At 42.9% G+C, this 12,340-nt stretch overlaps 1 protein-coding gene across 2 annotated transcripts; it reads right to left on the reverse strand.

Annotated features, from left to right (window-relative positions):
• Positions 1–935: 935 nt before the first annotated feature.
• fam131c (family with sequence similarity 131 member C) lies at positions 936–11,565 on the reverse strand. Of its 2 annotated transcripts, XM_055048643.1 has the most exons (6): positions 11,297–11,565; positions 9,695–9,756; positions 7,670–7,754; positions 2,786–3,031; positions 2,410–2,499; positions 936–1,542 (listed from the first exon to the last, which is right to left on the reverse strand). In XM_055048643.1, exons 1-6 carry the CDS (start codon positions 11,325–11,327, stop codon positions 1,268–1,270), a joined length of 789 nt encoding a protein of 262 aa, XP_054904618.1. In that variant the 5' UTR covers positions 11,328–11,565; the 3' UTR covers positions 936–1,267. The 2 variants fall into 2 exon arrangements, with proteins under 2 accessions (XP_054904618.1, XP_054904619.1); XM_055048644.1 differs by lacking the exons at positions 7,670–7,754; positions 9,695–9,756.
• Between the last annotated feature and the right edge of the window lie 775 nt (positions 11,566–12,340).

The raw sequence follows: 12,340 nt of genomic DNA on the forward strand, positions 1-12,340 counted from the left end.
CTTCGCCTCTCAGTGTCGTGTCTGCTTCCTAAATAACCCCACATGTTACGTTGCAGAGAGGAAATAGACCATCATTTCTTCTGCACTTTGCTGAAGGGCTGTGGTGAGTCACTGGAAACCATTTGTTCAAGTGCATCTACGCTCTGATCTCCTCAAACAACAGGGGGGAAGCACAGCGTCATTTTGTAAAGACGTCCCTCGAAAGATTATGATGACAGGTCGCGCCAACCGCTCCTTTCAGCGTCTCTCTCTGTCGCTCTGTGACACGCAGGGCAGCTGACGTACTTACAGAAACACACACCAATGACGCGTGAGCGGCTCCTCTCCTCCCTCGCTGCATTTCCTAAACCTTGCCTTTTCTCCTCGCAGCACCTGGGGCTTTCAGAAGGAAAAGTGTGAATTATAGCTAATCATGTTTCTGACTCAGACAGATAATTGGATGGAGGACTATTTTTTTTCAGTTGAGAAATCTTAGAGGACAGACTTTTCTTTTTTTCTGTCATTCTCATTTAGTCAAGGTCAGCTCTGAACTCATGGACTGAATTCATCGTTCTCCCTCCCCTGCTATGTTATCTTTTTACTTTCATGAATATTGAAAATAATACCACATTAATTCATCTATTTCTCATGCATCTCTTCTCTGTCTTTTCTAAGCTGCAGTAGTTCTGATTCTGCTGGAGCTTTCTTCCTGTTAAAAGGGAGTTTTCCTCTCCATTGTTGCTCCATGCATGCTCATTGTGAGGCATTGCTGCCAAGTCAATGACTCGATGCAATTTCTTGTTTTTTCTCAGATACAGTAACTTTTGATAACTGGGATCGGAATCTGTGTGTGATTGTAGTGATGTTTGCTGTGAATTGGCATCATATGAATGAACTGAATCATATGAATGAACTGAATCAGAAGAAAGAAAATGACTAACAAAACCAGGCAGCCATATTTGTCACATATATATTAAAACCAACGCTTTATGACAACATATTTACACCAACTCTTTGCAGCTCAGCTCCAGCTGTTTTCTACATAGAATAAAAAACTAAAATGTCACATTTAAACTGTACATTCACATGAAGAACAGGCCTACCCTCACTTATGTAAAAAATAGTACTTATAGTCAGGCCTTTAAATCCGTCCGTTTGATACATTTCGAGGAGTTTTGCCTCAGGAAATGTCTTACAGGACAATCATTGCTGGTGGACGAGGCTCGCGGCCTCCCCTGAATCTCACAGACGCTTCCACTGCAGCGACCAGTGTCTTTTGTCTTCAAGCCTAGTTGTAAAAAACGTCGTCCTCAGACAGAGAGCTGCTGTCGACGTGGCGGACGGCGGCTTCCGCCGTCGCCGTGCTCCTGTCCTCAAAGGGAGGATCGGGGCCCCACCGGGCGCCGGGGGCCGGGGGAAGCGTCGAGTTGGCCAGCGGCGGGCGAATCAGGCTGGTCGCATCGCCGTCACCGTAAGTCTGGGTGTGACTGCTGTACAGGTGCTGGGGCACGCCGACGCTTCCTCCGTCAAGCAAATACTTGGACAGGAAGTGGCCCTCTGCGGCTGAAAAACGACGGCAATGTCAGCGAGTTGCTCAAACAACAACAACAACAAAATGAAATAAGCAGTGAAAACAATCACAGCTGGAGCTTCTCAGGTTTACATTTGCAAGTAAATTTCTTGCAGTAGAAGCACCGATTTGAACCGCGCAGTATGTGGCTGCAATCTGGAGCGGCACTTGAGTAACGACAATAAATGCAGACCCAGCAGCCATCAAACAAGTTGTTTTTCATGTGGCATTGGCTGAATTTCATCATTTTTACAGTGCGCTGGAAAAAGTGCTTTTTTTTACACTAAAGTGTTTCAGATCAAACAAATTTTAAAACCAATAAGTGTTATAATAAACACAAAATTAAGTTTTTAAACAATTAATGATTTTTTTTAAAGGAGGTTTTTGTCTTCTGCAGAGAAAACATGGAAGAGTGGTGCAGGTTCCCAGGAGCGGCCTGCCCAACAAAAATTGCTCCAAAAGCAGAAGCCATGAAAGACTTGAGTGTTTTTTTCACACCAGGTGGTCCAGTGGAGATTCAACTGGGGTCCAAAGTTGCTCCATTTGTTACATTTTCAGCTGCTGTGGTTCGTTGTCACGCTGCAGCGCGTCAAACTGGAAGGGCCTGAACGTTATTTGTGGAATCACGATTTCATTCAGACTTTCACCCTCCGGTCCTTCTGAAAATCTTTTCACTCAAAAACCTATTAGAGAAAATGGAAGCCTTCAAATGATGAGCTTGTGATTGTAATCAGCCAAAGCCATTGGAGAAAAAAATGTAGATTATTTTTTTTTTCAAAATCTGCTGCTTCATTTGTATTCTGTGAACTTTTCTCCTGATAAAACGTCTCAGGGCATAAAAGTTGTGGTGACTCACCAACCTTGGGAGCTGGTGGACGGCTGCTCCACGTTGTCGCTCATGGTCCACATGTTCATCGCCGCCTCGGCAAGGGCGAACTGTTCCGCCACGCCTGGGAAGCAAAAACATAAACATGTTTTCCATCGGTTTTCTCATGAGTCGACCTCCTCGTCGTTTCTCAAAAGGTCTAGCGGACGTCACACATTAGAGAAAACTCAATAAGAGCAGTAGATTTAAGCCACTGTCCTGGGAAGCCCTTCGGGTTATTGATCTATGTGGCCTGGGGTAATCAAACAGAAGCAATGCCAGAGAGGTCGGAGCCCTCCAGCCCCCAACCACCACCTTTCTGCTTCACCACCTTTTGTTTTACCTAAATCAAACCCATCCCTTTGCTTCACCTGCAGCAAATCGCGCCTCCTTGATTTCATCCGTCATTTGGGAGTAAAACTGCTCATCCTCCTGCAGCTCCGTCCCCACGGACCCCCATCCGCCGCCTCCTTTACTCCAGCCTCCGCTCCACCCGGCCCTGTTCCCTCCACCCTCGCCGCATCCACCCCAACCTTTCCACTCAATCAGGTGAGCGACTCGCCCCTGGGCCATCGCTGTGGGCTTGGTGATGTGCTCCTTTATCGTGGCCACCAGGCCTAAACAAAGAGAGGGAGAGAAGAAGAAATAAGCCTTCATAGCGTTTATTAGATAAAAGGATAAGCTGGCCAAGAAGAGGAGCAAAGTGGATAATTTGATGAGGGAGGTAAAGCAGAAGGGGAAGACTTTTTCTGCTGCACTTGGGTTATGCTATGTTCATGTTACTTTTATTTTACCATTATTCAGACACAAGTTAGAGGGAAAAATGATGGCATAGCATAATAAATATTAACTTAAGACTGGCAAAAAAAAAAGAAAGAAAGAAAGAAATACAATGCAGCAGTTTCCTAAATGAAGTGTGTATGAGACGCATTGTGAATACATAAATAAAAGTGACAACAAAACTTTTGCACATTTTTTTTATAATTTAGGATCCATTGTCAACAGGATGCTGTTTTGACACTTATTCAAACATAACATATTGAATGCAGCATGTACCTATTATTCACAGATTTTAATTTTGTGCGTGTCAAACCAACGGGTCACAAACGTCTCAGACCAAATAGACACAAATGTTTGCCACCATTTAAGCGTACTTCTTGAGCAAATCGGGGTCAAATCTAACCTGCATGGAAACACCAGAGAATATTTCTGTTAAGGTTTATTTAACAGAACAAAATATTTCCCACTGTAGGCACATAATTAGTATGTATACCAAGAATGAAGACATTGTTTAGTAGAAAAAATAGTAAAATTAAGAATCTTTTAGCTTTTTTTTAAATCACTAATTCAAATTTATTGTGACAACAATGATTAAAAATTCTCATTGGTACTGATACACACTAAGCAATACAGTAAATGTCCACCTCAACGCGGTGCAGTGAACTCAATAAAGAAAATGGCGGCGACTGCGCCCATCCAACGTCCATGGCAACAGTCAGTTACCATGGATACGCCGAACGCAGGCTAGCTGAGTGATATTGCTGCCCAAAGTGTCAATATTTTATGATTTTCTGCACCGGAAGGAATAGAAACATTCACTGCTGACAGAGCAGAAACGTCGTCGTTTCTTTTTCGGTGAAACCTAAAACATCCTGGAGGAATCGTCTTCTTCAGCTTTACATTCAAGCTGTGAGTCTCTCTGTGTTCCTGTAGCCCAGACATTAATGTGTTATTCATGACCGAACAAAACAACGAGAAGTCATCCTTTCATGTAATCATAGGAGACAAGGGTAGAAAGGTCTCGGGGAAATGAAGAACGGAAGTGAACGTGACAGTGCGCCTCGCTCGTTTTTCAGAGGAGAAAATTAAAGCCATAACAGAGGGGAAACATTGCAAAGGTTGACAAGACAAAAGGTCAAATAGGAGACGGAACAGATGATGTTAAAAAGAAAGAAGAAAAAGAATCGATGGGGAAACAGGAGGAATAATGTCAGCAGTGTAATGGCAGGAAATAGGCAACTTTAAAAAAAGGAGGCTGGTTGTCTCGGTGCTGGGAAGCTGAGATAAACATCACAGCCACTTTATTTTCGTTTGAGCTCAGTACCTGCAGATTTCACAGCACGCTTTTTTGCGCGTTGTGTCACCCACAGCTGTCTCACCCTGCTTTCACGCAGCGGTGGCTCTGCTAGGGGTGTTGAGTGAAAACAAATCGAGGAAAATATCTGCTCGCGTCAGTTTTGGCACCGTGAACGCACCAGAAAAGGCCCCCACGTTTTCCCCCGGGTTTTTTGTTTATTTGTTTTTGTTTGTTTCATAGACAGAAAGCAGACTTGAAGATGCTCTCCATCTGCTAAGAAGAGAAGCAGAAAAAAAAAGTCAAAATGAGGCTTGAGCATAACGGCGCTCTGTGCTCATCGTCTTAATGGACTCAAGATGATTGCAAACACCTGATGACTGCAAGCATCTGAACTAAAAAGACGTTAATCAGTTCGCAGGTGTCGAAAAGTCTGGTATTTCGTCAACAGCACTGCATAATCAGCTCGTTTGTTAACTGTTTTATAGGATTGTGGCTGAAAAGTCCTTTCAAAAACCTTATTACATGGATTATGTTGTTGTTACAGATAAGCCATTTTCCCCAAAGTTCAGTCTCAAGAGGACAGATTGGTGAGAGCCCGCTCATAATAAATGAATCCCTCATGTTGAAATCTGCACAATTAGTTCTCCCCTCAACAAAATTGAGTCGTGCAGAGAGGAATTGTAAGGCTGAGTTTTATTCAGCCTTTTTTTGTAGTGCACAGGAAATGAGGCGTGTGCTCCAACGCCTTGGTGCTGCTGCTTCTTACATTTCCATTTTTTTTTCCTGTTTGTGCACACTGCTGTACATACACAGCACTTAACACCTGTTGAGCTGATTGCCACGGTTTGCTGTTTGCAATCACAAGACGTTTATAATCTTTCTTCATAGCTTAATGGGTAACATGGTGTTGCTCTGTTTGCCGTGACGACTTTACAACCTATGTTGTAAAACAAACAATGAAATCATTAATTACACTTTCCATTAAACAAATAATTACTTATTTAAAAGTATTTAATAGAAATTGTATCAAACGTGTGATTAAATCTTCAAAATGTAAACCTATAATAGCTGATGCAGGTAATAAATTCAAAATGTGTTTGATTTGTTCCTGATCTTTTCTGCTGGTGGTCAAAGTCGAGGGGCGGGGCTGTTAGCGTGACTTCTGCACTCCAGTAATTTGACAATCACATATTTGATGACGGTCAAATATGCTTCTGAGCATCTGCTGAAAATCTCTCCAAACAGTTTACGTCTAAACTCATAAAAATCCTTGATCACAAGAGCCGCCATCATTTTTCAAAGAACGAGACGAGTGTTGACCGACTTGCAGGATTTGAACGGAGTTGTAAATGGTGCGTCCTCAAAATAAGATTCACACTTTTGCAGTGGAGTTAAACCATCAAGAGTATGAAACCTGGACTGGTTATGTTTTGAAAAGGGAGACAGTGGTGCAGTGGTGTTGCACGTCTCGCTTGTACAAAGAGTTGCTGTTAGGATAAGTGTCCAGGTGCAAGACTATGTGCGTCATATTTGCAGTGCTGATGGAACACATCTATTTAAATACTGACAGGAAAATATTTCTTTTATTGCATTTTGTGGGAGCCGTCTGTTGGATACTCTGCTCAGACCTTTGTCCTTACTTCCTCCGTTTAACTGGACAAATCAGCATGTAAATCTTCACCTTGTGAGTTCAGATTCAGCCTGATTCTTGGGCTTCTACAATGTTTGGTGGTTTCGTTCCAAACTAAAGTCAGAAGTTTTTTTGCCAACTGCCTTGAAATGAAATCGATGTAGCATTCATGAGCTCCATGACTGTGTGCAGTTGGAAAGAAAGTGCTCTAACCTGAACTTTCATAAATCTTTTTCTGCCTTGATAAATATTGAAAGAGAACTTGATATCTAAAGATTATCAGCATTCTGAAGCCCGAATGGTTCACAAGCCGTGTAAATAAATGGCAAAGAAAAAAAAAAAACATTTCTCCCTGTTTTCAGAAAACACAGTGCACAACTAGAAAAAAAAAAACTTGACGGTTTTAAAACTTTGCCTAAAATACAGATAATTTATTAGCATTAATATCAGCTCAAACACTGTTACGAATAATAACAAAGTTATTAATATTTCCAGATAATATCATCCAGAAATCATCCCAGAAAGCTTTAAAGAAGATCAAAGTTGTTCAACTGCATCTGTGTGTGTGTGTGTGTGCGTGTGTGTGTGTGTGCGTGTGTGTGGGTGTGGGTGGGTGGGTGGGTGTGTGTGTGTGTGGGTGTGCGTGTGTGTGTGTGTGTGTGGGGGGTGTGTGTGTGTGTGTGTGTGTGTGGGTGCGTGTGTGTGTGTGTGTGTGTGTGTGTGTGTGTGTGGGGGGGTTGCATATAGCGCACTAGTATTGCAGACAGAAGCTGTCTTGAATGTCTAAGGAGAATTTGATTTCATTTAGCTCAGCTGCCATGAGCCGAGTGCTGTGAAGGTCATGGTTTTTAATAAGCCTTGATCTGATACGAGGGGCAAACATTATCACTAAGTGGAACCTAAACACCACCTGACACACAGCCTGAGATGTAAACCAGCTGAAACGCAACAATTACTTTAACTAAACCATTGCCTGACAATGCATGTTCCTGGTGGAACATGCAGAAGTGGGTAAACATTTAATATTAATTGCAACACACTGATTATCTCAACTAATATACACACAACTACAACAAAAAAACCCCCTGTAAAATAAAAACTTTTTTGTGAAATGTAGTCGACAGCAAAACTCAAAGTGGGGAATAAATTAGAAATGAATCTGTCATCGTCTCAGACGTGCGCCTGGATGTACTCGTCTAACCTATTCATGAGGTTTTTGTGCCGCTGACAATTACTCTGTCAGTCTAATAAAGGAGCTTCCACTTGGAAAATTAACAAAAATAATGAGCCTCCTGGAGGAGGAGAGACGTTGTATAGATGGGAGGGGAAGAAGAGGATGCAATAACATGAGATCAGGAAGTGAGACACGAAGGCAAAGACATGAGATTTAATTGAAGATGGACATTAGTGTGTGTTTGGGTGAGTAAGAGAAAATGATTAAGGGAGGAGGAAAATTGCATTTCCAACCCCTTGTGGTTACTTCCCCAGTATTGATTTACAAGGCAGCGCACAACATGAATCAGACATGTTTGTTTTTGTGTTTCTCACCTATCAGAGAGGAAGTAGCCAGCTCTGCAATGTCATAGCGACTGGACTTATCTGCCACTGTGCCGTTGGAAGGATTCTGACCATCCTGCACCACATGAGGCAAGAGAGAGATAGAAAAGTAAATATGCAGGCAAAGCAGATATTACAAATACCCAATCAGGGTTAAATTGATATTTTATGCTAATTTGTTATACGTATAGTTGAACTATTCGTCCCTGAACAAATACAGATCTGGACTTTGTAGCTTTGTAAATGGACCATTCTGACATAAATAGCTCTTAATGTAACCCTTCCATTTTAGCTCTGTACTTGTGTTGTTTTTGTTTTGCTTTTTGAAAAGTGAACCTTTACCCTAGTCTGGAGTTTATGAAAGAACCAGGTTTTTCTTCCATCTTTCCATCAGCTCTGACTAATTTCCCTATTTCTTCAAAAATAAATATGCATATTCAGCCCTACACCATAGTACAAAAAGTGGTGGTGCGTTCATGATCAGGTGCCATAGTTTTCCATCATTTTATTTTGAAAGCAAGCCACAAAGTCTCTTACTGCTCTTACTTGCCTTTTTACCACGCTCCCAAAGAAAAGTCTCACATCAGGGTTTTATTTGCCAATTTGAAGACTTTTGATTGAAAATAGCTGCACTGAATTTTCTTTAGGGTTTCCCAGCAAAGTGGTTGAGTGGTTCTCGGTCTTCAACTTTGAAATGTATTATTGTATTTCATAATTGCAGCGTTTTTCTATCGACACAAAGTAATGCAGCTGTAAAATGGGTTCTTCACAGTGCAGGTCGATGTGTCCTCAGGAAAGATCCTGAACCCTACTTGGCCTCTGATGCGTTCGTGTTTGTGAGCCACGGACGACGGCATCACTACGGAGACTCGAGGGACCGTGTAGGTGTATGAATCTGTGTGTCAATGGATGAGTTAGGATTCAGCACAAAACAACAGCAAACTTAGTAAATGAAAACAAGAGCCACAAGAAGAACATTCACATCTCCCCTCCGTCCCTTTTAACAATTCAGCCCACACATTTGCCGTGTTATTTTCTTCCAGGCAAACAGGAATGTTAATGAAGTTAACAGGGAGAAGTTCTTCGGCATTCGCACTCAGCCTGAATCAGGTGCTAACGACAGAAGGCACGATCTCAACACCCGAGTAGGTGCAATCAGAACAAAAAGATGAGATGCTCTTCCTAAATGATTGACTCTGCTTGAATGTTCTTGAGCTGACTGCAAAGACTTTATGGATTTTAAGAAAGGTCTGGATTTGTTTTTCTGTATTAGAGCATAATCAATGTTTTTTTTTATTTTTTATTACAGATTGTTTTTTTTTCTTTTCACTTTTAGATAAGAGTAAGTTTGCCTGTCTCTGATTGGTTCATTTTGATAGTAGCTGGGAACCTCCTCCCTCTCCAAACAGCTCAAATACGCCTCTCCTCCTCTCTTTCCTGACAATGAGAGAGAATTTCCTTCCTACATTTACATGAGATTTGGAAAACCAAAATGTGATGCCCGAGGCTACATTCTATTTACTTGTTTAATTTTTGTTTATTACTGGTGGCAGCTGAGCTGCCTTGAGTGGTATCCAAAAGGAAGTGTTGGTAAGGTCAATATGCAGCAAAATAACCTTTGTAGGCCAAACTGTGGTGCAAGTCTGAAACTAAAGACTGTGCCTTCCTGCAAAAGTGACGGGAAATAGAATGTGTTATTTTAAAACTTCATCTGTAATGTGAGTTTTTGTGAACACAATCTGTCTTTTTTCTTTTTTTTTTTTAATGTAAACTGATCCCAGGAAGTATCGCTGACGCAGCAGGCTGCTGACGCTAATGGGGATAGCAATAAACAAAAACTTGGTAAAAATAAACCATGAGAATGAATAGAAATCCGGTCTTCTTCCAGGGGAATACTGAGTTCATCTGAAACTCTTTCTTAGGATCTAATTCATTTCTTTTAGCTCTTGTGACAAACAGCGAGACGTGTACATTTGTGAACACTAACAAAGCTACGCAGACACAGACAAGTCGTACCTTGATGGGAGCCGACTGACCTTCCTCGGTCTGGTGCAGCGATGTTGATGGTAGGTGGAGTTCTGTGGGGGATTCACACATGAATAACTGGTGTCAGATAGACTTATATGTGACCAGGGGTCAAGTGAGGCTCATAGGGAACGGAAGAGGCTCTGTGTGTGTGTGTGGGTGGGTGTGTGTGTGTGTGTGTGTGTGTGTGTGTGTGTGTGTGTGTGTGTGTGTGTGTGTGTGTGTGTGTGTGTGTGTGGGTGTGTGTGTGAGAGAGAGAGCTTTAAATCCCCTCTGTGCCATTTAACAGAGGCCTCTCTGCATATTTAGCTTTGCAACAGTTCATGCTCTGCCTGACGCAGAGCGTGAACCGACATCAATTATTTGCTTCATAATTGATGGCGATGAGTCTCATGTGAATGACAAGAGGAAATGAAGTGGCGGCCAATGCAATGGAGAATTGACATCATTAAAAAGGCCAGCAGACAGACACACACACTTTTCACACTTTTCTGGAACACAAACGCACGCTTGGGGTTTCCCAGGAGGGCGGGGGTGGGGAAGGGGGTGATGGGTGATGTCGTCAAGACAATCGGCGGTCACGATGGAAACACCGCAGCAACGGAGAGCCAGGTGATACCCTTCCAGTCACACACTGATGGAGACACACACACACACACACACGCTCTGATCTCCAGCCTCATTCTGCAGGTCAAGAAATCGCCTTCATTATTCCACAACCAATCCTTTGTCCCTGTAGATTTAAATCACACCCCGACTCACACTCTCAGCCACACACACACACACACACACACACACACACACACACACACACACACACACACACACACACATTTTTTCCTGCTGCGCTCTTATCTGTTTGTCTGCCGCCTCCCAGCTGCCTGCCTCCAAAGCGCATCTGCGCTCAATACCTTCCACCTTGTTTGAAAGGGGAGCTTTCTAATTAAAACATTAATCTTTTTATTTACCTCTTTTTTTCAGCTAATTACAAAAAATAAGAGATTGTGATCCTGAATGTTAGGGAGCAAAAACACTTCAAACCTCAAACGAGTTTTACATTTTGATCATCTCTGCGTAACATGGTGACGTTACTCCTGATTCTTCTTAAACGTTTCCAACCATCACAGCCGAGCAGCATTCGGGATCCGTCAAACACTCCATTTTTTATTTATTTTTTTTTTTCCCTGGAAGAGAAAATTGCAACTCGAGTCACATCTTGAAGTCCTGACAAGTCTGGGATGACAGTCAGATGAGGCTCTCAATGATTTTCTCCCTCAGTCGTCACCCTGCTGCCCTCAAGTCAGAGTCTACAGATTGCTTTGAGAAAAAAAAAATCTGTCATAGTGCCGAACATAATGGCTTTTTCAGACTGCTGGTTATAGAGCAGGCTTTTCTGATTTCAAAGCAATCTCTCCCCTAATAGAGTCAACTCCGACGTGTCAAACTTGACGCTCTTCGTCTCGGTCGGGTGTCCAGCAAAACTCTCGCAAACTTAACGTTCAACTTCACCTGCGGTCCTGACGTTTAAATCCACCAACTTCTCCTGCAAATCCTCACACATTCACACACAAACAGGTGCGCTCTGACACTGACCTTTGTGACCTTTGCAGAGGCAGGCACCCATGGTCTGACAAGCGCAGCCAACTGGTTATCTGTTCACCATGGTGGATGAGGAGGAGGAGGAGGAGGAAAAAGAAGAGGAGGAGAAAGAGTGGGAAAAGGGAGGAGAAGAAAGGAGGAGAGAAAAGATGCAGCGGAAGGCAGGAGAAGTATCAGCTGAGTCGGGGGAGGAGAGGGGAGCGAACGCTGGATGAGCTGGAGACTGATGCACCGGCTGACTTCTCTGTATGGGAGGAAAGAGGTGAGCGAGCGACACTAACGGGGAGAGAAGGAGGGGAAAGAGAGAGAGAGAGAGAGGAAATTGGGGAGAAACATGAGTGCCTGTTTGCTGGCGAGTGTGAATCTCCTCCCCTTCTGTCTCCTGCACTCCTCCCACTGTGTTCTCCCTCTCCATGCTACTGTATCCATCACAGCCTCACTGGGAGCAGAGGACATGAAGGAGGCTAAATGACGTACGTCAGGCTCAGCAGCCGACAAAACGTTTGTTAGGTCACTTTGACCATCTTAAGGTTTGCCTTTTATTTACACTCTTGCGACTCAAGATTTGCTCTGGTTTTGGTTCTTGGTCTTATATTCACTTCAGCTTGTTGCTGTTTTCAACAAGACCCGAAAAAATGCAAGTTGGGCGTTAGTGCATGCGAATCATCTAAAAAGTTGAACGTGTTGATTACATGATCCAGATTAAATGCATTATGTATTTTGAAATAAAAGCCTCTTTCCCACAGTTTTTCTACGACTGTATTTATCCCCACCCATCAAGTCTGATAAGGTGCTACAGAAAATCCCTCTCCAGCATGACCCAACCACCACCGTGCTTCACCCTGGAGGAGTCAGATCTCCACATTCTGCTTCCACTACTTTGTTGAGACTTCTTCCTTCACTTTTCCAAGGGATTCATGTTGGCGTAAGAAACCACTTCTTATTTTCCAAAGCAGAAGCTCTCATTCTGTGGAGATGTTTTTTTTTACATAAATAACCCTGATGTTCTTCCTCCATGAATCGTGGCGCCCCATGCCG

This window comes from Poeciliopsis prolifica, unplaced genomic scaffold (assembly GCF_027474105.1).
Source record: "Poeciliopsis prolifica strain line A6 unplaced genomic scaffold, Auburn_PproV2 SCAFFOLD027, whole genome shotgun sequence".
Taxonomy (NCBI): domain Eukaryota; kingdom Metazoa; phylum Chordata; class Actinopteri; order Cyprinodontiformes; family Poeciliidae; genus Poeciliopsis; species Poeciliopsis prolifica.

What these genes read in the sequence shown, in the direction of transcription:
- fam131c (XM_055048643.1), bottom strand. Translation starts at nt 11,327, where the DNA reads ATGGGTGCCTGCCTCTGCAAAGGTCACAAAG. An exon ending in GGCTACTTCCTCTCTGATAG is followed by an intron (nt 3,032 to 7,669) that starts GTGAGAAACACA and finishes CTCTTTGTTTAG; the next exon opens with GCCTGGTGGCCACGATAAAG. An exon ending in GCCGTCCACCAGCTCCCAAG is followed by an intron (nt 1,543 to 2,409) that starts GTTGGTGAGTCA and finishes GTCGTTTTTCAG; the next exon opens with CCGCAGAGGGCCACTTCCTG.